Source organism: Heterocephalus glaber, unplaced genomic scaffold (genome assembly GCF_053883595.1).
Source record: "Heterocephalus glaber isolate CG9 unplaced genomic scaffold, H.glaber_assembly_v1.0 deba00001002, whole genome shotgun sequence".
Classification (NCBI taxonomy): domain Eukaryota; kingdom Metazoa; phylum Chordata; class Mammalia; order Rodentia; family Bathyergidae; genus Heterocephalus; species Heterocephalus glaber.
This window is the reverse complement of record NW_028258178.1, coordinates 979318-1004780: the sequence shown is the minus strand read 5'-3', so window position 1 is coordinate 1004780 and position 25463 is coordinate 979318. Positions and strand designations below refer to the sequence as shown.

General features: G+C 52.7%; 3 protein-coding genes across 3 annotated transcripts in view; 1 reads left to right on the top strand and 2 right to left on the bottom strand.

The window, feature by feature from the left end:
* The window catches only part of LOC101713617 (vomeronasal type-1 receptor 1-like), a 37234-nt gene extending 32219 nt beyond the window's left edge, over positions 1–5015 (bottom strand). Inside the window, exon 1 of the mRNA XM_087209256.1 lies at positions 4893–5015. The gene's annotated coding sequence lies outside the window, so the exon portion shown is untranslated. The remainder of the gene's footprint in view (positions 1–4892) is intronic.
* Positions 4208–21867, top strand: Map3k10 (mitogen-activated protein kinase kinase kinase 10). The gene is made up of 10 exons (XM_004874170.3): positions 4208–5467; positions 9898–10078; positions 13451–13599; positions 14070–14245; positions 15036–15282; positions 17371–17487; positions 19231–19405; positions 19489–19601; positions 19942–20619; positions 21271–21867. The coding sequence occupies exons 1-10, from the start codon at positions 4786–4788 to the stop codon at positions 21591–21593; spliced, it is 2841 nt and encodes a 946-aa protein (XP_004874227.1). The 5' UTR covers positions 4208–4785; the 3' UTR covers positions 21594–21867.
* Positions 21868–22029: 162 nt separating this feature from the next.
* Positions 22030–24543, bottom strand: Ttc9b (tetratricopeptide repeat domain 9B). The gene is made up of 3 exons (XM_004874171.4): positions 23902–24543; positions 23143–23325; positions 22030–22232 (listed from the first exon to the last, which is right to left on the bottom strand). The coding sequence occupies exons 1-3, from the start codon at positions 24320–24322 to the stop codon at positions 22123–22125; spliced, it is 714 nt and encodes a 237-aa protein (XP_004874228.1). The 5' UTR covers positions 24323–24543; the 3' UTR covers positions 22030–22122.
* Positions 24544–25463: the final 920 nt, after the last annotated feature.

Below are 25463 nucleotides of genomic sequence, written 5' to 3'. Positions count from 1 at the left end.
TGGACAAAAACACATAACTCCAACATTTGTCAAAGATTCCAGATCGCAGGAAAAGGTACGTGATTCTCCAACCCACTGAGCAGGGCAGTACTGCCCTAATGCCCAAACTGGGCAAGCATAGCGTGAGAAAGAAAACCATTCCAATTCCAGTTTTTTTGTTTTTTGGGTTTTGTGGGTTTTTTGTACCGGGATTGAACTCAGGTGAGGTAGGGGCAGTGCCACTGAGCGAAAATCCCCGACCCAATTCCATCTTTTAAAACAAATGTAAAACACCACAAATTAAATATTATATCAAATCTGAGCCAGATGTGGTTGGTGCACACTCATAATCCCAGAACTCTGGGAGGCTGAGGCAGAAGGATTGCAAGTTTGAACCCAGCCTGGGCAACTCAGCAATGCAATAAGACCCTGTCTCGAAATAAAAAATAAAAAAGAGGTTGGGGATGTAGCTCAGTGTTAAGGCCCTGGGTTCAATACCCTATATGGAAAAAATAAAATAAAATCTGGTGCTGGTGAAAGTTTCACATTAACAAATTAAAAGCAGAAAACTAACCAGGCGTGGTGGTGCACACCTGTAATCCTAGCAAGTAGGAGGCTGAGGCAGGAGGATCACCATGAGTTCCAGGTCAGCCTGGGCTACATAGTGAGTTCAACATCAGCCTAAACTACATAGCAAGAGGGCTGGGGATTTAGCTCAGTGGTTCCGCCGCCTGCCCTGCAATCGTGAAGACCTGAGTTCGATCCCCAGTACCAAATAAATAAATAAATAAATAAACTACATAGCAAGACAATGTCTCAAAAAACAAAATAATAATAATAATAAAAGCAGAAAACTCATCAGGTCACATTAATAAATGCATAAAAAGGGCCAAGGATTTAGCTCAGTGGCACTGCACCTGCCTCACAAGTGCAAGGTCCTGAGTTCTAGCCCCGGTACCAAAAAATAAATAAATAAATAACATTTGACAAAATTCAACATGTTTTCAGCTCTTAGAAAATTAGTAATACAGCATAATAAATGAGATAAAGGACTTCTAAAAACCTACTGAAAATATCATACTTAATAGTGAAATCTTAGGATTATTCCTTTAAAAGTCTAGAGTAAGACAAGAACTGCCATTAATATCATTATCATTCAACACCGTATTGGAACTCCTAGCCAAAGGGGAAGAGCGGATCAGAGGTGAGATAAGGATTGGAAATGCTGAACAGTGATATTTTTTTTGCCAACATCTAACTAGAAAAGTGAGAAGTATCTGTGAAGCTATTCTAAACTGAGTAAGAATGAGTTCAACAAAGTAGTCAAATCCTAGATCAGCATTTTAAAAAGTCAACAGCATTAGAAAAAATTTTAAAATCTCAGTCATAAATAAGTAAAGCTGGGAGTGATGGTACAGTCCTGTAATTCCAGCACTCAGAAGGCTGAAGTAGGATTGCTACAAGTTCAAGTCCAGCCTGGGGTACATAGTTAGTTCCAAGCCAGTGGGGGTGGAGGTGGGGGATACGAAGGAAAGAAAAGAGGGAGGGAGGGAGGGAAGGAAGGAAGGGAGGGAGGAAGAAGTCTTAGTGAGAGACCTGAAAAAAGCATGTACAAAGTATCCTGGGAGGGCCGGGTGTAATGGTGCTCACCTGGTAACCCAGGTACTCCAGAGGTAGAGGCAGGAGAATAGCAGGTTTTAGTCCAGCCTAGGCAATTTTGTGAGACCTTGTCTCAGAATGAAAAATGAAAAGGGCTGGGGATATAGCTCAATGGTAAAGCTCCCAGGGTTTAATCTCTAGTACTGGAGGGAAAAAAAGTAGCAAAAGGAAATTATAGTCATGCCCAAGGATGAAAGACTTACTAGTGCTAAGATATAAGTTTTCCCAAAATTAATAACTTACTCATTACAATTACACTCAAAATCCAAAAGATTTTCATGGAACTGAGAAATTCCATTCCACTTCTCCCCATTCTCATTGTAGCATCCACCCAGGTTTAGAACCAAGCAAAGTCCCTTTCCTCACCCAAGTCCCCTGCTTGGGAACAACCTGTTCCACAGCCCACCTACTTAGTTGACATGAACCACTCCCTAAGGCTTTGTTAAACAGAGTAATGATGTCAAGCACAGTTGGCAATGTGCCATTGTCTCCAAGAAGTTAATCTTTTGAAGCAATGGGGGTAGGCAAGTTTTGTCAGAGCTGAAGGGGAAATCTTAGTAATAAAAGGAGATCTTCATAAGGGAAAAAACCTACAAACCCACAGAAGCGGCTCCCTTTAGATAAACGAGCTGGTTTGCTGGCTTAAGGACCACCATGCTTGCCTCCATGTAATACCACATGGCAAAGCTGCAAATGCAGATGAAGAAATTGCAACGAGACTTCTCCTATATCAAAATAGCAGATTAATCAAGATTATCCCCCCAAATCAAGAAGATTACACCTTGAGTCTCATTTTAAATTCTGATGAATATGGTCTTCATCAAAAGTTACTATCCCCACACCAGAATCTCCAAGAAGGCACAAAGCCCTTGCCTTTATTATTTATTTGCTGTACTAGGAGTTGAACTCAGGTCTCTCACATTGAGCTACACCCCAATCTCGTTTTTATTTTTAGACAGGGTCTCTTTAAATCGCCCAGGCTGGGCTGGAACTTGCAATCCTCCTGCTTCAGCCTCCTAGTGTCCTGGGATTACAGGTGTGCACCACCATGCCCAGCTAAACCCCTGCTTTTGCAGTGTTGCAAAGTATTGCTGACAGCATATGGCCGTAGAAATTTAATTTTGTTAGCAGTTCTATTAGGATGATTATTGTGTTTACAGTGCTCCTGCTATGAAGTTGGATACATTTTGAGCAATTGGTCCCTATTTTCCCCCATAGTGTTGTTATCCTACTGCACTTGGTTTACATCCCAGATATTTCAAGAATGTGTTTATCAGTTATAGGAGAAACACTTGTACTCAAAATGAAGTCAGGCCTCTCTTTTCCAACAAGCATCTCTTGATGCCCCTACCACCCTTTATCAGAGAGACCGGGGAATGACTTCCGTCTGAGAATAGTAGAACTTCCTGTGAAGCCTGTAGGGACTGTTCTCTGGAGTCTGGACAACAGACTCCATTGTAGTTCCTCTCTTCTTTTGTTTTATTTTGTTTTTTCGGTACCGGGGATCAAATTCAGTACCTTGCCGCTTGCAAGGCATGCGCGACACCACTGAGCTAAATCCCGGGCCCCAGTTCCTCTCTTCTTTCCTGACTCCCAGACCATTCAGAAGAGGCCAAGTGAAATCAAGGCCCAAAATTTTGCCATTCACAAGCTTACAGGTCTGGAACAAGTCTTTGAACCTCCACAAGACTCAATTTCTTCATTCTTTCAGTGAGAAGGAGGTGTTTTAATAATAGTGGTGCCTCCTGCCTGGAAAGCGTATGGTGTCTAGTTCGATCCCCAGTACCAAAAAAATAAAAAAAAATCGTGGTGATGGTGGTGAATTTTTAAAGCTCCCTTTGCCCTTTGCTTTGCTATCTATAGTTCTGTACCCTTGGCCAATGATATCGTGTGAGCAAACACCTGGCACAAATTGTATATTAAACCCCATCGAAATGGAAACTCATATTATGGGAGGAAGAAAGGTGGGTTTTCCAGAATGGAAGTTCTGATTGTGGAAGGGGGGGGGGGGGGGCGTGGCTGTGACATCCCCTAAGACAGTAAACACATCGGCTAGCCCTAGCTACACTGCACAGGCCAGGTCCCCCAGCTCGCTGGAGCCATCACCCTGAAGCCCGCGGTTTAGGGTTCTTCTCCCGCAGTGCCGGGTCCTGACGAAGGACTATATTTCCCGGCGTGCACCTCGGATCAGGGGTCCCCAGGGGACAGTCCGGCGCTGGGACCTTGTCTGGCTACATTCGAGGTTCCAGGCAGAAACCACCATTCACTCAGCTTCTATACTTCGCTTTGCTAAACGCGTCGATTCCCTCAGCCCTATCCTGGATTGCGGTCCCCGCGGGGCCAGAGGGAAGTGCTGGTCCCCTCCTCCAGACGCCTAGTCCACCGGGCGCTAAGGAGGGTCCGAGACGAGGTTTCTCTAATCGGAGGCCTCCTTCGACCCCGAGGGCTTCCCACTGCGGCCGAGGGGGCAGCTAGGCTAGCGGGCCGGATCGGGCCCGAGGCCACGCAGCCGGGGACTACAACTCCCAGGCGGCACCGCGGCAGCGGCGGCATTGGCGACGCGTCAGTCCAGCACTGCCGGCGGCCCCGGGAAGCGGCGCGGGCGGGGGTCAGGGGCTGGGGCCGACCGGGAGCCCAGTGCTGAGGATGGGGGCCGCCAAGGCGCCGCGTGCGTGAAGAGGTCGAGGGGCGCGCCACCCCGGCCTGGGGCGGCCGCCCCCGGGGTCCCGCCACCTCCGCCCCTCCCGGCGGTCGTGGCCCGGGGATGCGGAGCCGGGGGCCGCCGGTGGACCTGCGCGGGGTGAGAGGCGCGAGTAGGGGTGGCTACCTGCTGCCCTCGCCCTCGGCCCCCGCCGGCGGGCCCTGCGCGGCCAGACCCTCTTAGCGCCCTGACATTTGGGGTAGGGACAGGTGAACCTGCTGCCCCATTCCCGACCCGACCCTCCGGGACAGCCGACCCTGCCTTTTTAAGGTTTTGTGTTTTGGGGGTTTTTTTTTGCTCCAGCGGAGTCTCCCGCGGCCATGGCCCCCAGGAGCCGCCGAGGGCCCGCAGGGACCGCCCCCCATGCTGGCCGCCCGGGCCTGCCCTCTGGATCCCACGGGCAGCCTGCGTGAAGCGGCCTCCCGCAGCCCCCCGGCCCCTCCCCCATGGAGGAGGAGGAGGGGGCGGCGGCCAAGGAATGGGGCACGACCCCCGCGGGGCCCGTCTGGACCGCGGTGTTCGACTATGAGGCGGTCGGCGACGAGGAGCTGACCTTGCGGAGGGGCGACCGCGTCCAGGTGCTTTCCCAGGACTGTGCGGTGTCCGGCGATGAGGGCTGGTGGACCGGGCAGTTGCCCAGTGGCCGTGTGGGCGTCTTCCCCAGCAACTACGTGGCCCCCGCCGCGCCTGCCGCACCCGCTAGCCTCGGGCTGCCCCAGGAGATCCCCTTCCATGAGCTGCAGCTGGAAGAGATCATCGGTGTCGGGGGCTTTGGCAAGGTCTACCGGGCCCTGTGGCAAGGCGAGGAGGTAGCTGTCAAGGCCGCCCGGCTGGATCCTGAACGGGACCCAGCAGTGACCGCGGAGCAGGTGCGCCAGGAGGCCCGACTTTTTGGAGCCCTGCAACACCCCAACATCATTGCCCTGCGGGGCGCCTGCCTCGGCCCCCCTCACCTCTGCCTGGTGATGGAGTATGCCCGAGGAGGTGCCTTGAGCAGGGTGCTGGCAGGTCGCCGGGTACCCCCTCATGTGCTGGTCAACTGGGCTGTGCAGGTGGCCCGGGGCATGAACTACCTACACAATGATGCCCCAGTGCCCATCATTCATCGAGACCTCAAGTCCATCAACAGTAAGTGATGTCCTCTCCTCAAAACTTCCTTTCACAGAACCCTGCAAAGCCAAGTCTAGGTGGTGGGAACAGGGTCAGAGATACCAGATGGCGCTGTGCCTGGGGCAACAAGGGGCAGCTGTATACATTCAGGGCCAGGTGAGGCAGGCCTTGCCGCCATTAAGGGTGAAAAAGGAGGTTCAGAAAGGTAGAAAGACTGAACTGCCTCCCAAGCTATAGAGTCACAATAAATCCATAAATGTGTATCAATGGGCCGGGGATTTAGCTCAGTGGTTCCAGTGCCTGCCTCCCAAGCTCAAGGTCCTGAGTTCCATGCCCAGTACCAAATAAAAAGAAGTACACATAAATATGTATCAAGAACACTGTGAGAGTCCCAGCATTGACAGATACAGTGCCCACCCTCATGGTGCTAACCCTCCCATCATGAAACCAGAGTTCACCTAGAAGAGACAAAAAGGACCTAGTCTACCTGGAGTTAGGGTTTCTTGACCCTGGCCCTGTTGACATTTGTGGCTGGACATTGTTGGGGACTTTCCTGTGCCTTTTAGGTTGTGTAGCAGCATCTTTGTTCTGTGCCTACCCCCATCCCAAGCTAGGACAACCAAAAACATCTCCCAATGTGGCCATTTATCACCTGGAGGACAAAATTGTCTCTAGTTGAGAACCACTTCCTGGAGTCCTGCTAGGCCTCTGAGGCAAACTGGAAAAAGATGAGGAAAAAAAGAAAACACATATGGCTTCTATAAAAGCTTCCAGGCTGCTGGCCTGTCACTGGTTCTCCAAAGTTGGTTGGTTGGGACCAGGTAGAAGGGAAGGTCCCCCAGGATTCATATCTAGACCGAAGAGCGTCTTGGAGCATGAGCCAATGTTACTTGAACACCTATTATGTTAGTAACCCAACAGGGACTAAGACAACCATGGTTTCTACCCTGACAGTACCCAAAAACTAGACATTTCATTCATTCATTGCCCAGATGTTCTGGAGTGCTGTGTGCCAGACACTGTCCTGGAGACATAGCAAGGGGAAATCCTACCTTCATAGCTCTCCCAATCTTGCTCATCCCATCTCATTCTCTTCATTTTTTTTTATCTGTGTCTTCATTCTTTCACTTGCTATTTACAAGGCTGGATCACATGCTAAATGCAAGAGGGATCCACAGTAACTGAAGCCATCATGTTCTCTGCCCTCACGTGGTTCACACTCATGCCCAGAGTTGTGAGGGTTCTCCCTTGCCCTCAATCTGCACATCTCATCTGCTCCTGATTCCTGTCAGGCCTACAACTTCACTTTTGTTTGAACCCATCCAGCTGTTTTGTTGCCACAGCTTTACCAACTGCAACCACAAGCCCCTTGAGCAGAGAGACTGAGTCATCCTCACCTCCCAAGCCAGGCAGTCATACACTCAGCAGATAGCTACCAAGTGCCCGTAACATGTCCAGACCATGTCCAGGCAAGGGGACTAAACAAGACAGTTGCAGGTAGGTGGCCCCTGCTTTCATTGATGCCCACATTCCAGCTCCTCTTAGTGCTGGTGAATGGAGGTAGGACTGCCAGCATGCTCTTGGAGGCTAGGACTCCTATTTTTGTCTTTCCTCAACCCTGCTAATTCGCCACATGACCCATGCCCCGAGTTTTTCTGTCACCAGCACAACCTGGACAAAGGGTAGGTGGAGTTGTTTGTTTTGTACCAGGGATTGAACCCAGAGCCTTGACACTGAGCTACATCTCCAGCCCTTTTTATTTTTTACAGTGGTACCTTGATTCACGAACTTAATTCTTTCCATGATTCTGGTTACAAACTGAATTAGATGAGAATGGAATCAAATTTCCCCATAAGGTCAACATGGACCCGAACTATTGAATTTGATTTGGTTCTCATCCAAATCAGTTTGTGACCAAAACTGTGGAAAGAATTAAGTTTGTAAATCGAGGTGCCACTGTATTTTGAGACAAGGTCTCGCTAAGTTGCCCAGCCTGGGCTCAAACTTTTGATCCTCCTGCCTCAGCCTCCCAGTGTGCTGAGAGTACAGGTGTGCACCCAGCTTTCTCTGTCTCTTTTTTTTCTTTCTGGTCTTTTGGAAACAGGGTCTTACTGTGGAGCCCAGGTTGTTCTCAAATTTGCCATCCTCTTGCCTCAGCCTCTGGAGTGTTAGAATTTCAGGTTTCCACCCCTGGATTGGGTAGGACTCTTAAAGTCAGGGCTTCCTCCTGGTACAATGAGATTACTCCATGCCTAAGACAGACAACAAAGAAGCTTTATGGCACTGCTTTCCCATTCATCCTTTCCCAGTGAACTTCTATTCTGGTGCCTTGGTTCAATAATACTTTTTTTTTTTGAGACAGAGTCTTGCTATATAGTTCAGGTTGGCCTTGAACTCACTATGGAGCCCAGGCTGGCCTTGAATTCATGGTGATCCTCTGCCTCAGCCTCCCAAGTGCTGGGATTACAGGCATGCACCACCAGGCCTGGCATGGTTCAATAATTCTTAAGCATCTATTGTCCTCAGCTCTAGGATTACAGTAGTGAACAAAGCAAGATCCACTCCCCTATTATTGAATTTAGGTTCTAGGAAACAGGAATAGATAACAGGTAGGTAGGTAGATACATACATAGATAACAGAATTTCAGAGAGTACCAGGGGCTCACAAGGAAATAACATAGAGTAAGGGTACAGCAAATGGAGCTCTTTGGGTCAGGCGGTTAAGAAAAAAATTATTTGAGCAGAGACCCAAACCAAAAGGACCCCCAGCCTTACAAAGATCAGGGTAGGAACAAGACAGCAGGGCAGATATCCTGAGGTGGGAGTGAGTGTACCTCTGTGGAGAAACAGCAAGATCATGACAGCAGGAGTTGAAACAGGTGGGAGAAGCTAAGATCAGAAAGGTAGGCAGGGGCCAGACGACAAAGGACCTTGGGGGTCATGCTGAGGACCCTGGGTATTTTATTTGATGTAGTGGAAACCATTAGGTTTTAGGTAGTGGTGGACATGGTCAGATACAGATTTTTAAAGGAGAGTGTTGTAGGCCCAGCCTGGGAGATGCAGAAATGAAGTGTACGACCAGGGGTGTTCTCTTTGTCATATAGTTTCTCCATAAACAGGAGATATGGAGACCCAAGAAGGGAGGGTGTCTGGGAAGGTGAAGGTGTGTCAAACAGGTGTGGCAGTGAAGTTACCTCTTATTGTTGTTATGGCTGGGGAAGTAACCAGGGATATTAAAAGGTGAAGGTGGAGATATAAGGAACAATTTGTCAACCTCACATGCCAACAATAATCACATTTTATTATAACTATTACAGGACTTAGTGTCTCAGGCAATAAATCTGTACTATATAACCCTAAAGATAAATGCTGTCATCATCCCTGTTTAACAGAGGAGAGATAGTAGAAGAAGTAAAATAACATAGCAGCTAAGACACTGGGCTCTGACAACAGAAATAGTTCAGATCTTTGACCTGCCATTTCCTAGCCATGTGATCTCAGCCAAGTGACTTTTCTGAGCCTCTGTTTGCTAGCTAGTAAAAATAGGTCGCTTGTGAGTCTGTTCTTGTAAAAGACTTAGCTTCGTACAAATGCTAGCCATGGCTGTGATCATTGTTAGTAATAACCCAAGGCAGTAGGTGAGCTGGAGCCATTCAGTATGCTTGAGGAATGTATCAGTCAGATTTTTTCACAGTGATCCTGCGTAACAAACTGTCCTGAAAACTCAGTCTCTTAACATAACAATCATCTATCACTGCCAGTGCACTTGTAGGCCAGCTAGAGGTAAAGCAGTTTAGCTGGGCTCCACTGGAGAGGCGTTGCTCCAGTTCTCTCCATCTTCCTCTGACCAGCTGAGGCATGTTGTCACAGTGATGGCAGATACACCAGAGGCTCTTACAGGCTAGGCATGGAAGTGACACCCTGTCGTGTCCATCTCCTTCTTGGCCAAGGCAAATCATATGACAATCCCAGAGTCAAAACATGGGGAAACACATTCTGCCTTGGTAGTGGAAGGGCTGCAAAGTCACAGGGCAGAGTGGACACAGGAAGGGGTGGCATCAGGGCCCTGACTACAGGATACCACCAGGGTGAGAGACAAAAGGAAAACCACATTCTCCTTTCTGCCTATGGTTGGTAGTGCCCACTTCCAGGCTAGTTTGGAAGTCAAGGCCTAAAACAAAGAGAATCAAGGCCTTGGCCATTGGTTCATTCATCGAGTTCCCCAGAGTTCAAGTTGGAGTTGGGAGAGCAGAGGACTTGAGGGAGGCTTCCTCCCTACTCTGGGAGCCTGGGGCAGGGATTCAGCTAGCTGCATGGAGTTCCAGGCTGAAACAGCTACCACAGAGTGTGGCCACTAGAGGGGACAGAGCAGAGCAAAGGCCAGGATGCTCAGGTCTGCAGCCACACAGGTGTGGGTGACCCATCTTTCTCTCCCTCTCCACTCCCAGTCCTTATCCTGGAGGCCATCGAGAACCACAACCTTGCAGACACGGTGCTCAAGATCACAGACTTCGGGCTCGCCCGCGAGTGGCACAAGACCACCAAAATGAGCGCCGCTGGGACCTACGCCTGGATGGCCCCAGAGGTTATCCGTCTCTCCCTGTTCTCCAAAAGCAGTGATGTTTGGAGGTGCTGAGAGGCGGGGCCTGGGTGGCCTGAGGGAAGCAGGGAGGGAGGATGGGGGAGGGCAGATGGGAAGGATCACCCACTGAAGGCTGCTAGGTCAGGACCTGGCCAGAGGGGCCCCTGTTGGGCAGCACTGCCCAAGCTGCAAAGCAGTTAACTGCTCTGGTAGCTGGGGTGGGACTTGAACTAGAAGGAAAAGTTCAAAAGATGTAGAGATAGAACATGGGCTAGGGTGTGACTCCATGGTAGAGGACTAGCCTAGTGTGCACAAGGCCCAGGTGAAATAAATAGGAGGAGGAAAAGGATAAAGATAGGACAGGGATGTCAGCAGTAAAAGGCCCCTTAGACCACACCGTCTGTACATAGTGTCTGTTGGTCAAAGAGGAAATTAAAGCCTCTGGAGCCATCCATCCATCCATCCATTCATTTATCCACCTGCACTGCGTTCTAGGAGTACAACAGGAAAGAAAAATAGAGTTCCTTCCCTCAGGAAGAATTTGTTATTAAAATACACAAAAAACTAAAAGAAAAAAGCCAGTTTTAAGTTAAGAAAATTGTAACAATTTAAGAGACAGTAAGAAGTGTTAGATGTTGGACAGAGCTGGGAGGCAGAGAGCAGGCCCTGGAAGGGCTGAGGACTATCTGGGGGGCGGCTTCTCAGAGAAAGGACACTTTAGCTGAGTTCTGAATAATGAGCCAGCCACACCATTTGGGGCCCCAGAGGAGATGCAGAGGCGAGAACAAGTGTGGTATGTTCCAGAATCAGCCAGAAGCCCATGTGGCTGAGACAGAGCTGGCAGGAGCTGAGGTGGGACACGCCGTGTGGAGCTGCAGGGCCTACAGGAAAGGGAGCACCTTGGGGTTTCACTCTGAGTGCAGAAAAAGCCATTAGGGTTAGGGTTATGAATAGTTTATGAACATGATCTGATTTAGCATGGTAAAAGCTCCCTTGGCTATGTGGTGGAGAATGGATTTTAAAGGACAGGAGTGGCCACGGGTGGCCAGTCCAAAAGCCGTTTCCAGAGGCAGGGAGAGTTAATGGATAACCCAGCGCCTTTACTTGGTAGGAGCCAAACCCAGATCTCCCCTTGTGCTGTGACTTCTGTCCCAGCTGAGGCTCCAGGTTGTCTAAGGAACAAATTCATGAGCTTGGGTAAGAGGCCAACCAGACAGAATGTCTCAGCCTCCCCCTCGAGCAGATCAGCCCTTTGGAGCAGTTTTGGCTAGCTTTACATCAGGCATTCACTTATGTCACCAAATATCAATTTATGCTGCAAAGAAGAGAAACCCTAAAAGAAGACTGCAATTTTTTTTCTCATGGGATCAGGATATAGTGTCCCCAGCATCAAGAATTCAGGGTCTTGGGGCTGGGGATTTAGCTCAGTGGTTCCAGAGCCTTCCTCAAAAGCACAAGGACCCGAGTTTGATCCCCAGTACCAAAAAAAAAAGAATTCAGGCTCTAGGGCTGGGGATTTAACTCAGTGGCACCGCACCTGTCTTGAAAGCACAAGGTCCTGAGTTTGATCCCAGTACCAAGAAAAAAAGAATTCAGGCTTTTCCTGCCCCTACCCACACCAGGGGATTGAAACCAGGCCCTTGACACTGAGTTACATCCCTAACCTTTTTTGTTATTTGAGATGGTGTCTCACTAAATCGGTAAGTTGTCCAGCCTGGGCCTGAACTTGCTAATCTCCTGCCTCAGCCTCCCAGAGTGCTCACGTTATGGGGGTGCACCACCATGCCCACCCATGCTCACTGTATGTGGGGTTCCTCAATAGGATGTGCTTGATGTGGGGATTCTTTGTGAGATACTGCCCCCTACTTCTCAGCATAAGAAATACCCATTGCTCCCAGGCACCAGATGTCAGTGACACTACTCAGTCCATGTGACAATCATAACATGCCTACAGGTTTCCACGGACATGGGGCAATCATGCTACCTCCAGTTGAGAACCACTGTTAATGTTCCTCCACCTTGGAGGGCCTCGATTCCCAAGTTCACTTCATGATCCAAAATGGCTGCTCAAGCTCCAGGTTTTACACCCACATTCCAACCAGCAGGAAGGAGAAAAGAGGAAAAGGGCACCCCTTCTCTTCAAGGACACCTTGTGGGACTAGTTGCCCCCACGCACCCTCCTTCATCCCATTGGCCAGAAGTGCAGTTATATGGAAATACTTAGCTGTAAAGGAGGATGGGAAATAATTTCCAGCAAGATTCGCCCATCAGGAGTGCTGTCACTGGGGAGGAGGGGAAGGCTGTCAGCTGCATGAGGACAGCAGTTGTGTGTCTCTTCCTCCACTGCCTAGAACAGTACCTAGCACACATTGGTTACTTAATAAATTACATGAGTCCATGAATGGATATTGGGAGAGAATGGCGATGTAGCGCATGTTAGAAACTACACAAAATCGTAATCAGGATCCAGAAAGTTTGCTAGGGAAGATGCACGTGCAGGTGATGGTGGCACAGTGACACATACCTTGGGGTTGTGTATCCCCAAAGGGCACTCTGTGGGCAGCAGTCAGGCAGACCTGAGATCCAGTGGGGCTCTACCACTAGAGCTGTGTGGCCTCGGGCAATCAGCTTAACTTCTCTGAGCCTACACTACTCTTGGATAAAATGGGGGTCATACCAATGCCTTCTGCCTTGCAGGGCTGTTGTGAGGATTATCAAGAGTGCCTAGGACAGTGCCTGGCCTGGAGTAAGTGCCTTTAAGTGTCAAATAGTGTTAACTTGTTTTTAGAGGTAAGTACTGTGGGTTCTGTAGGAAAGTAGAGGAATGCCCTGTCACCAGCTTTGGAAGCTGTGGAATCCAGGAAGGCTTCTTGACAGAGGTCACAGCCTGAGTTGAGACTTAAAAGACAGTATTTTTTTTTCAGTACCAGGAATTGAACTCAGGGCCTTGCACTTGCCAGGCAGGTGTGGTGCCACTGAGCTACATCCCCAGTCCAAAGGTAGTATTCTTGATCCAGGAAACAGCATGTGCAAAGGCCAGAGGCAGGAAGAACAGGTCTTACCCAGCTATTCAGTGTGGCTGAAGATGAAGTTGGGGTTGGTTTAGGGCTGAGAGTGTTTAGAGGCCAGGCTGTAGGGGTCATCCAAGGTCATGGCTGAGAAGGGTGGATCTGCCCAGCAGGCTTGGGGGACCCATTGGAGGTTTTCAGGCAGGGGCTAAAGAAGATGGGGCAGAGCAAAGGGGAGACATCAGAGCCCACCCCCTGTCTGAGGCCAGGCCAGGCAGGTCAGTCACTTGCTTGGGCCCTAACAGCTAGGCTGGGTGAGGAGGCCCCAGTGGGACTGGTGGCAGAGCTGGGATGCAGGTGAGGATGAGGGAGGGGGCTGCAGCATCACCCCTTCCTCTCCCCCACCTGCAGCTTCGGGGTGCTGCTCTGGGAGCTGCTGACGGGTGAGGTCCCCTACCGTGAAATCGACGCCTTGGCCGTGGCATATGGTGTGGCTATGAACAAGCTGACACTGCCCATCCCCTCCACGTGCCCCGAGCCCTTTGCCCGCCTACTGGAGGGTGAGCCGGGGCCCTGTGGAAAGGGTAGGCTCAGCTTTGGGTGGCAGGGGCCCCGGGGCCCGTCCTCCCCCTTTACACCTGTCCATACCAGGGGGCCAAAGGGGTGAGGGAGAAGGCACTAGAACCCCATGGACCATGCACAGACTCCCTCACAGGTGCCCACAGTCTTGCACACCTGCTCTGGCCAGGCCCTAAGCACTCGAGGGCATCCTGTTAGGATTCACTGGTCTTAGGATTCCTGCCAGACCCTTGATTCCACCACCAACCCCACCATGGGGAGCAGGTCCCCAGATCTCAGCATTTCACTGTGTGAAATGTTGCCAAAAACTTCATTTTGAATTCCTTCCCTTTGGCTCCCTGGAAGATGTTTGTTCACAATCCCAGAACGCCTGCCTTCCTCCTCTAAGCATGCTGATTTCCCCAGAGCACAGCCCCAGACACCCCTTCCCCTGACTACCCTTCCACTCCAGAGTGCTGGGACCCTGACCCACATGGGCGGCCAGATTTCAGCAGCATCCTGAAGCGCCTTGAAGTCATCGAACAGTCAGCCCTGTTCCAGATGCCACTGGAGTCCTTCCACTCACTGCAGGAAGACTGGAAGCTGGAGATTCAACACATGTTCGATGACCTTCGGACCAAGGAGAAGGTGAAGGAGGGGTCAAGGTGGGAGGGTGGAGCAGGATCCCTGAGTTCTGATACCTTGGGCAGTTTTCCCTCCCTTCTCCTGAACCACAGCCTTTGGGTCCATGCAGGGTCTATTTGCATATTAAGAAAAGACAGCCAGGGTGGGGGATTTAGCTCAGTGGTTCCACTGCCTGCCTGCCTGCCTGCCTGCCTGCCTGCCTCCCTGCCTTGCAAGCCAAGCACAAGGTCCTGAGTTTGACACGCCCCCACCACCAAAAACAAAAAAGAAAAGAGAGCCAGCCAGGTGGGGTGGTGCGAGCCTATAATTCCAGGACTCTGAGGATCACTAGGAGTTCAAGGCCAGATTGGGCTATAAGTGAGTTCAAGGCCAGCCTGAACTGCATGCCAAAAGACCCAAAAAAAGGGCTCCTTTTGGTGGATTAATAAGAAAAAAGCCCCCTGTACTGAAGTACTTACGGGTAATACTGTGTGACGTCTGGGATTGGCTTTAAATATGACAGCAAAAAATGAGAAGCCAACCATTGGGGGTCCACACTTGTAATCCCAGTACTCAGGAAGCTGAGGTCTATTCTGGGAAACTGAGCAACTTAGGGAGATCTTGTCTCAAAGAAAAAGGAAGAGAAAGGGGTCCCATTTTTGGCCTAATGCAGGCCCCTGCCCTGGCACCCAGCTTGACTAGTAAAGTGTGAGTTGGAGTGTGAGCCCATAGCAAGATGTCCTTGTGTGCTTACCAAGGAGGCCCCGCAGTCCTGGGGCCCTTGCTAAGCCCACCCTGGCCTCCCCACCCCCAGGAGCTCCGAAGCCGGGAGGAGGAGCTTCTGCGAGCGGCGCAGGAACAGCGCTTCCAGGAGGAGCAGCTGCGGCGGCGGGAGCAGGAGCTGGCAGAGCGTGAGATGGACATCGTGGAACGCGAGCTGCACCTGCTCATGTGCCAGCTGAGCCAGGAGAAGCCCCGGGTCCGCAAACGCAAGGGCAACTTCAAGCGCAGCCGCCTGCTCAAGCTGCGGGAAGGCGGCAGCCACATCAGCCTGCCCTCGGGTACCACCTCTGCCTCCTGAGCACCCCCCAAGAGGCTACTGGGAGCACCCAACCCAGCCTTATCTTTATTTTCTTTTTAACGTGTGGGGTATGCGCACGCATGAGTGTCCATGCTGTTGGAGAGCGAAGCTCACTGAGCATGCTGGGCAAGCACTGTACCCCTGAGCCACACCTGCAGCCAGCCCCCTTTTAAATTATTTTATTGCTGAATATACAGAAAAAGACCCCCCAAACCCCACAACTGTATGGCTGAGTTACTCTGATCAGCCCCCCATGAGAGCAGAGTCCCTCATGGCGAGTCCAAGTGTTTTCCACATTCCCATCCAGGCACAGCCTCCTGCCACCTTTACCCCTGTTGACCCCTGGCTTCATTTTTAAGGCAGTCGTTTCTACTTTTTTTTTTTTTTTTTTTTTTGGTAGCAGGGATCAAACTCGGGTCCTTGCGCTTGCATAGCAGGCGGCGAAACCACTGAGCTAAATCCCCGGCCCATTTCTACTTTTATTTATAGATTTATCTCCCAGATGTTTTTTAAAAACATCCTTTAATCTTTTCTTTTCTTGCCAATAATTTGTCAAGGACCTGCATCAGTTGTCCTGTGGGATTTCCCAGTCAGGAAGTTGCTGCTTGCTCTCTTTCCCGTACTTTCTGACATGTCCTTCTGTCCCCTTAATTCCCTATGAAGTACTGTAAGGTTAGGCCAGGTGAAATTGCAGATATTCAGCCATTTTTACAGAAGTTTGACAGGGGTTACCTAAGTGGTGGACCTCAAGACTTCATCAGATTCAGGCTCAAGTTCAGGTTTGCTGTTTGTTTTTTGTAAAGACTGCTTTCCAGGTGATGTGTTCATCCATGAAAAGGCATCTGGAGTCTAGTTGATTCTCTTTGTGATGTTACAGCCCATAGAATCAGGCCTACAGCAGCACCAGCCAATGGAGACAGAGGCACCTGTATAACCTTAAACTTTGCGGGAGTCACATTAGGAAAGTAAAAACAAGCAGGTGACAGTAGCTGAAATATGTGTTATGTAGCCCAATGTGGCCATGCAATCTATACCAAAAACTTGTTAACAAAATATTTTACCTTCTCATTTTCATGCAAAATCTTTGAAATCCAGTATTTACAGCACATCTCAATCTGGGTGTAAACTGTTATCAAAAATATTTTATCTAGCCAAGCATGGTGGTACATGCCTATAATCCTAGCTGCTACTCAGGAAGCTAAGGCAAGAGGGTTGCAAGTTCACAGCCAGCATGCACAATTTAGTGAGACCCTGTCTCAAGAGGGTTGAGGATATAGCTCAGCATCAGCATTCCCTGGATTTGATCCATAGTTCCACAGGGGGGAGGGGGAGGAAGAGGGGGGAGAAAAGAAAAGAGGGCACTGGGGGTATAGCTCAGTGGTAGAGCATGCGAGAGGCCCTGGGGTTACAACACTGGAAAAAAATATTGTTTTAAGTGTTCATAAAATTGAGAATTGGAAAAAGTAGATTTGCCTACCCACGTTTTTCAAATATGCTTAAATGTCTCTAATAACCAAATGAAGTATCTGTTTAACTTAAGCTTACATTAATTATAATTACATAAGTAAAAGTTAAACTCCAATTCCTCAGTCTCACCAGCCACATGTCATTGTTCTACTGCCATATGCAGCTAATGGCCCCAGACAGACCTATACTCAGCAGTGACACATGATGCTTACACCCAGGGAGGACTCAGGAATTTTGGTGGGTTTTGTTTTTTGGGGTTTTTTTGAAACTGGGGGTTGAACTTAGGCCCTTTGCACTGAGCTACATACATAGCCCCTTTTTTCTATTTTTTATTTTGAGAGAGTTTTTCACTAAGTTGCTGAGTTGCCCAGGCTGGCTTGAATTTGTAATCTTCCTGCCTCAGACTCCCAGAGTGCTGGGATCACAGGCATGCAGATGTGTTTCTGCTGGCCGGTGTTGATGCTGCTAGTCTGGAGACCACACTTTGAGAACCACTGCATTAAGGAATGACGAATGTGCCATTCCCATACTGTCATTCTTCCTTTACTTCTACCATGGACCATGGAACCATTTGCTCAGAAAAGTCTCTTCCTTTTTCCAGGCTTTGAGCATAAGATCACGGTCCAGGCCTCTCCGACCCTAGACAAACGAAAAGGATCCGATGGTGCCAGCCCCCCTGCCAGCCCCAGCATCATCCCAAGGCTGAGGGCCATACGCCGTGAGTATCTCCAAGGTCTTTGTCAGTCAGCCAGTCAGCAAACATCTGAGAATATACTGGCCGAGGAATAAAACAGGCAAGGCCAGATAGGGAAACAGATAACAAAGTTAATAGGCAGGCTAACTTCCAGTAATGATCAGGGAAGGAACAAAAGGCTGGAGTAGTAGAGTCCATGTCTAGCATCCCTGAGGCTCCGGGTTCAGTCCCCAGCACTGGGGGGAAAAAAATGAGAGAGAAAGGGAGATGTTGGGGTGGGGAAAGGGGTGTAGCTTGGTGATAAAGCCCACACTTGTATGCAGGAGGCCCTGGACTCAATCCCCAACACCACAAAAAAAGAGAAAGAGAGATGTGTCAGGGTTCTTTGGAGAATGGAATCAATACAATATATAGAGATATATGTGAAGAGAATTATTATGAGGGCTTGGCTCATGTGATTACAGAGCCTGGGAAGTCCCACAATCTGCCATCTGCAAGCTAGAGGCCTGGGAAAGCTGCTGTACTTTAATCCAAGTCCCAAGGCCTGAGACCCAGCTGCTCTGATGTCCAAGGACAGAAGACAGATGGTCCCTGTCAAGCAGAGAGCAAGATCACCATCTTCCACCTCCTTGTTATGTCTAAGCCATCAAGGGATTGGGTGATGCCCACCCGTGGTGGTGAAGGTGATCATCGCCCTGGTCCACCTCCTCTTGATACTCCTCCTATTGAACCCAATGCCTTTGCACTGACCTGTATCCTCACCCTTTAAAAATTTTTTTTATTTTTATTTTTTGAGATACCTTATATAGTCCGGGGTGGCCTTGAACTCACTCTGTAGCCCAGGCTAACTTGCAGTGCTCCTCCTGCCTCAGCCTCCCAAGTGGTGGGATTTCACGCATGCACCATTATGCCCCAGCCCTTTTTTATTTTCTAAATTGTCCTGGCTGGGCCCAAATTTTCTATCCTCTGGCCTCACCATGTCCACCACGTCCAGCGGGGGCAATCCTTTACTTCCTTGCACAATGTAACACTTCCAGGAACTTCTTTTTTTTGGTACCGGGGATGGAATTCAGGTCCTTGCACTTTTGAGGCAGGCGGCGGAACCACTGAGCTAAATCCCCAGCCCCCCTGCCACTCCAGTTCTAATGGTTTTTATTTTAAACACCATCAGGAAGGGCCTATGGGGCTATGAGCCAGGCAGCGCTGTGATCAGATTTTCCTCTTCCCTCTGGCTGCTGTGAAGAAAACAAGGCAGGGCAGGCCAGGGAGACCAGGGGCCTCAGAAGGCAGAGATGGTTACAGTTGGGGCCACATGGTAGAGAGGCAGCTGCAGGAGTGTGCTTGTGTTTAAGGGCGCACAGCTGACTCCTGAGTCTGTCCCCCCACCATGTACCCCAGCGTCAGCCCCAGCTGTCACACTAGCAGGGGACACAGAGACAAATAACCATACATTGGTAGCCAGCACCAGTACATCCTGAGTGTGGTGGGAACAGAGAAGAGGACAAGTCTTTAGGGAACTGATAACTCGGGCTGGAAAGTTAGGGAACCACTGAAGACTTAGGTTGTGAGCTGGCTGAGGGAGTCATCCAGGAAGGGCGTATTGAGGGCAGGGAATGCCAAGTGCTGGAGCTGTGTCCTGATAGCAGGAGCTAGGGAGGGACAGGTCATGACTGAAATTGGAAAGACCCCCTTGACCCAAGGAGAGGGTGCCTCAGACTGGAGCTAATCCAGCCACTACCCAGTAACCAAGTGGCTTCTCTCACCCAGTGACTCCTGTGGACTGTGGTGGTGGCAGTAGCAGTGGCAGCAGCAGTGGTGGCAGTGGGACATGGGGCCGAAGTGGGCCCCCAAAGAAGGAAGAACTGGTTGGGGGCAAGAAGAAGGGCCGGACTTGGGGGCCCAGCTCCACTCTGCAGAAGGAGCGGGCTGGAGGAGAAGAGAGGTACTGGGGTGGTGCCCACCTGCCCCGTGCCTGCCCGCCCCCAGGGCAGCCACGGGGCTGACATCTCCCTTCGCTCCCTGCAGGCTCAAGGCCCTGGGGGAAGGAAGCAAACAGTGGTCCTCAAGTGCCCCCAACCTAGGCAAATCCCCCAAACACACCCCCATCGCCCCCGGCTTCGCCAGCCTCAATGAGATGGGTAAGAGGTTGTGGGTGCTTGTAGCCAGGAGGAGAGAGGAGAGGCTCTGGCCAAAGGGGAACATAACCCAGGGCAAAGGGGTGAGCCATTCCCGGGGCTGGGACAGGGACAGGATTTCACCTGGGCGGTGGGCAGGAGGCATTTCTGGAAAGGTGGATGGCTCGCCCCTGGGGTGGGGGTCATTCCCAGGACAAGAAGAAAGATTCAACAAAGATGCCAAGTGGCACTTGGGGATCTTGCTGTTGGAGGGGTCACTGGGTCAGTGCCTTGCCATCAAGTCCCTGAGGGCTGCGGGCCAGGGCCCAGACCTGCAGCCAGTGACACTCCTCTTCGGTTGCAGAGGAGTTCGCGGAGGTGGACGGAGGCAGCAGCGTGCCCCCTTCCCCGTACAGCACCGCGTCCTACCTCACGGTGCCGCTGCCCACCGAGCCCTCCCCGGGGGCGCAGGCGCTTTGGGAGCCAGCACCGGCCATGCCCTCCTCTCGGCTGGGCCACGGGCGGCGGCGCTGCGACCTTGCGCTGTTGGGCTGCGCCACGCTGCTGAGCGCCGTGGGCCTGGGCGCCGACGTGGCAGAGGCGCGGGCGGCCGACGGTGAGGAGCAGCGGCGCTGGCTGGACGGCCTCTTCTTTCCCCGCGCCGGCCGCTTCCCGCGGGGCCTCAGCCCACCTGGGCGCCTTCAGAGCCGCCGCGACGACGCGGGCCCTGGCCTGGGCCTGGCGCCCTCGGCCACCCTCGTGTCGCTCTCGTCGGTGTCTGACTGCAACTCCACTCGTTCGCTGCTGCGCTCTGACAGCGACGAGGCTGCGCCCTCCCCGCCTTCGCCATCCTCCGCGGCCTCCCCCAGCACCAACCCCCTGGTGGACCTGGAGCTCGAGAGTTTCAAGAAGGACCCCCGCCAGTCGCTCACGCCCACCCATGTCACAGCGACACGCGCTGTGAGCCGAGGACATCGGCGGACGCCATCAGACGGGGCGCTGGGGCAGCGGGGGCCGCCCGAGCCGGCGGGCCACGGCCCTGGTGAGTGAGCACCGCACATGCAGGGCAGAGCAGGGCAAGGCGACGAAACCTGCCCTTCTGCCCTGCCCCCGCTCAGCTTCCTGCCTAGCACCGGGAAGGGAGCAGCTGCGTCCCAACCCGAGGAGGAATTAGGGGTGGCAAACTAATACCTGCCAGCGCCTGGCGGGTGACTACAACTACAGCAACAGCTACAGCCAACTCTGCCCAGCCTTGCACTCTGTTCTCTTACAACCCCATAAGTGATTATGAGGGTAGGAATTGAGAACCCCCACCAGGCGCTGTGTGCTTGTTTTAGTTACTGTTTTACTTCAGCCTGTGCCAGGCATTGAGGTGCTGTTTGGTCCCCACTCAGAGACAGTGTCATGCCTGAACCCATCCCAGTGTAGCAGGGACAGGAGTTTGTCATAGAGGCACTAAAAGCCAACTCCAAAAGGCTAAGGGACAACCCAAGTCGCCCCCAGCTGAGTGAGCCACCGGGAGTGATGGGAACTAAGATCAAGGTCCAACTGCTGAGGGGCTGCAGGTGCCCTTGTCTTGCTGGAAAGTGGGCCAAGAGAACCCAGAAACTGCACTTTTCATGTAAATGTCCGTGGCTTTGAAATCCCACCCTTTGTCCCACCCTGCTCACCTTCTCTGCTCCTCTTTCCCCAGGCCCTCGAGACCCCCTGGACTTCCCTCGCCTGCCTGACCCCCAGGCCCTGTTCCCTACCCGCCGCCGGCCCCCTGACTTCCCTGGCCGCCCCACTACCCTGACCTTCGCCCCAAGACCCCGGCCGGCTGGCAGCCGCCCCCGCCTGGACCCCTGGAAACTGGTCTCCTTCGGCCGGACGTTCAGCATATCGCCTCCTAGCAGGCCAGACACTCCAGAGAGCCCAGGCCCCCCCAGTGTGCAGCCCACACTGCTGGACATGGACATGGAGGGGCAGAGCCAGGACAACACAGTGCCCCTGTGTGGGGCCCATGGCTCCCACTGAGGCCTGCCCACCACCACCCGCCTGGGCAGCCATGAATGTAGTGCCCCAGGCCCCACCCCGGCCTGCCATGCCCCAAGGCGCAGAGGCCCTGGGCAGAATGCTCACTATTTATTGGGGAAGGAGGGAGGGAGGGGATCTTAATTTATTCCTTTGTACCCCAGGGGTGGAGCCCTGTGCCCACCCTGCAGTGGGGGGAGGGTGGGCAGGGATACTCAGGGACAGGGCATCATGGGGGATTTGGCACAAAAGCATTAAAAGTAACCCCTGCCCCCTACCTCGCTTGGCTGTATCTTTCCCAAGTCAGCCCTGATGCTGGCTTGTCCCCCACGGGGAGACTCCTCTACCCCACAGGCCTCCCTGAGCTTCTAAGGGTCAAGGGATGAGACCCCATCTCATATCCCCTTGCTGGTCCCCACAAAAGCACCACACAAAGAGGTTATGGTCACCAGAGATGAAGGCTTTATCAGCAAACATGAGTGGAGGAAGTTCCATGGCGAGGCAGGAGGGTGGGAGCAGGTGGCCCCTTGCCTCAGCCCACCACATCCCGAGCCTGGGCCCCAGCCCCACTGTCTTCCCGATGGAGGCTGCAGCGGCTCATCTTCAGCTGGGTCAGCTGGATGTAGCGGAGGACATTGGTGTCTGCAGGGGAGGTGGGCAGGCCATCATCTGGGTGTCCTCAGGCTGCCTGTGACATCTGCAGCTACCCTGCGCCGTGCCAGCCCCAGTGGCTCCCCTCCCCATAGAGTGAATCGCCTCCCCTTCCCCAGATGCTCAGCTGCCACCAGCAGCCAAAGACATTTCACACCTTCATGGAGTGAACGTGCTGCGCCCTCTGCCAGGAGACCTCTGCGCAGACTCCTGCCGCGCTTCCACTCAGCCCCCAGTGACATCTGTGAGAAATCTGTTCTCACCAAACCTCTTCACAGAAGAGCTAATCTTGTCTCTGCTCCCACCTGCCCCATGTACCCGCTGTGACCCTTCTTTGCTCCTCCCCGGGACGTGATACAAAACCGAGTGCTAGGTCAGGCTGTGTGCCCGTGGACACACGAGTGCGCCTCATTATCTCCCAAAGAACATAGAACAACCCTTCAGCTCTGCCACCCAAATCTCAACACACACACACACACACATGCTCAGACGGCTTCCTGGTATCTGCCTTGGCTAGATGAGTGGGTGACTGAGAGGTGAATGAGTAGATGAGTGTGTGAAAGCTTAGTGAATGAATGGAGGAATGAGGGTAGGGGCTGGGTGTAATGGAGGCGAGGATGGGTGGATAGACCTGGAAGGGGCTGGACAGGGAGGATGAGTCAAGGACTAGATGAGAATTGTTGGGGTAGATGGAGGTGAGTGGACGTCTGCATGGTGACTGGAAGGGGTGAATGAATGGGGGGGTGATGTGTAAGGAATAGGTGGATGGGGCAAGACTATCCAGTGGGTGGCACAGCACTCCCTTAGGGCCGCTCTTGGAAGGAGGCCTCTACTCTGCCTGCTCCTCCCACCCTTGTTCCCTCCGCTCTAGCCCGTTCCGCTGTGCGGCCCCGCCCCTTACCTGTGGGCTCTCGGCTGCGGGCCTCCTGCAGGTAGCGCAGCGCGCGTGTGTAGTCACCCAGGTGGTAGAAAGCAATGCCGGCGCGGTAGGTGGCCTTGAAGTTGCCCTGCTGCTTCTCCAGCACCTTTAGACAGTACTCGCGCACGCGTTCGTAGTTCACCAGCTCCGACTGCAGTAGGCAAGCTACGGAGCGCAGGTACTCAGAGAGCCTGCCAGCACCCCTAAGACCCACGTGACCTCCAGGGGCCAGACCTCCGGATCGTTAGGGAACCTGGCACCTTCCCCACCACCGAAGCGATTACTCGGGCCACCAGGGGGCGCCAATGTGCTACCCCATCAGAATAGACTCAATCTGCGCCGCCGCTAGAGGGCGCAAAAGACACAGAGATGCTGTCTCAGCAAATAGACGGGAGGTTTCGGCAAGTAAGAATATTCAGGGCAATCACAGAGAATCATCCAGGGTAAGCCCTTCTCACTATAGGTTTGCTTGTGGCATGAGGTGGAAAGAATGACTCAAGAGCAGTGGGGTTCTGAAGGCCCATCCCAAAGTCCATTTCCTGCATCCCAGTGCCCTCCTTCCTGAGGCTCCTGGCCACCTGACTCAACCCTTTCCTTAATCAAGTTCCCTGACAGACACAACCCTGGCGCCTTCCGCCCCCAGTGTCCCCCCCGCGCCCCAGTCCCCAAGGGCTCTTGATTGCCCTTCACTCCCCACCTGTCTCACCCTCGTGCCCCTCTGCGCCCCCCGACGGCCCGTACCAGTGAGAGAGTCATAACATTCCACCTCCGTGCTCTCCACCAGGCGCCGCTGCTCCTCGCTGAGGTGGGCTGGCACCGGGCTGGTGGCAGGCCCGGGGGCGGGGGCGGGGGCGGGCAGGCCTCCAGGGCGGGCCCCCTGCGCCGCCTTCAGCTGCAGCAGTGCCCGGTGATACTTGCCGATGGCTTCCCGGAACTTCTTCTCTCGGTAGCAGCGCTGGCCCTCCGCCTTGAACGCCACGGCGGCCCGCAGGCTGCTGTCGAGCGCCGCAGCCAGGCCCCCCGACGGCTCTGGGGCAGGACCTGGCCGAGCCGAGCCATGGCGGGGGCCTGGGCCGGGCGGGGGGAGGGCGGGAGGCGGGCGCGGCGGAGGCTCCGGGGCAGCGCTGAGCATCAGCACCGGGGACAGCGCGCCGCGCTGCATTGTGGGAAACTCCTGCGGCCGCCGCTGCAGCTACTGCATCGCCCCCCGCGGGGCCGGTCCCCACCCTTTCTCCGCCCCCGCACCTCCGGCTGCCGATTCCGGCTGCCCCCTATGGGTCTAGAGAATCCCCTCCAGACTTTTCAAGCTCCCATTCCAATCAGCCCGGGCCCTAGCTCTCCAGCCGCCTCTCCCTTGTTCCCACTCCTCTTCCCCTCCCCACCCTCCTGCCTGCTCTCCCCCTCCACGTCCAAAGCTCCCGAAGATTTCTAGAAGAAAAGGATGAGCTTGAGGGAAAGAATTGGAAGATATCAACTTCGTAGAAAGGTGGTTTTCAGCCCACTGCCATTTGACATTTGGATAAGAATACAAGATATGGACTCAAGCTGCCCAGATTCAAACCTGTTCTTATAGTCTCACTAGATACCTGGGCAGTTCACTTACCCGACCTAGAACTCCACAGCCAGTAACATGGGTGACTTGGGAATATCGACTTGGGAATTCGTTCGTGTATTTATGCCACAAAACAACTTTGAACCAATACTTCCTCTGTGCCCAGCTCTCTTCTGGATGAGTCTGGGTCACAATAAAGACTGAGAGGCTTTTGGACTCTACCTTCGATGAGCCCTCCAATCCAGGGGGAAGACAGACCAGTGACCAAACAGTGACACCCCGAAGTGGGCTCGCCTGGGAAATACAGGCAGAGAGTTCTGGGTTAGGGACATGACAGGCTGTGAGGGCCTAATGGGGCCCTGTGCTAGGCTGAGGTGGGGAGTGATGGGTTCCAAGAGGAGGGTAACTCTACTACCAAGAGAGAAGTTTCTTGCCCTCACCAAGCTCACATCTTCAAGGGAAAGCCAATGGGGAAGCGCACAAGTCCCAAGGGACACTGCGGAGGAAGCAGCCCAATAATGAATGAATATTCAAAGAAAGAAACATGTGGGAGGCTTTGGAGACGAGAGGGAGATGAGGGTGAGTGAGGTGACTGCCCTTCGATCCTCCTCAGCTGCCTCCTTCACTGTGGGATCATGGCCAGATTCCTTGCTCCTGCTGCACTTTGACTTCCTTGCCTACCTCTGAGGGAGGTAGGAACTGAAGTATACTATATGAACCAAGCACTTAGCACAGGGCCTGGTGCTTTAAT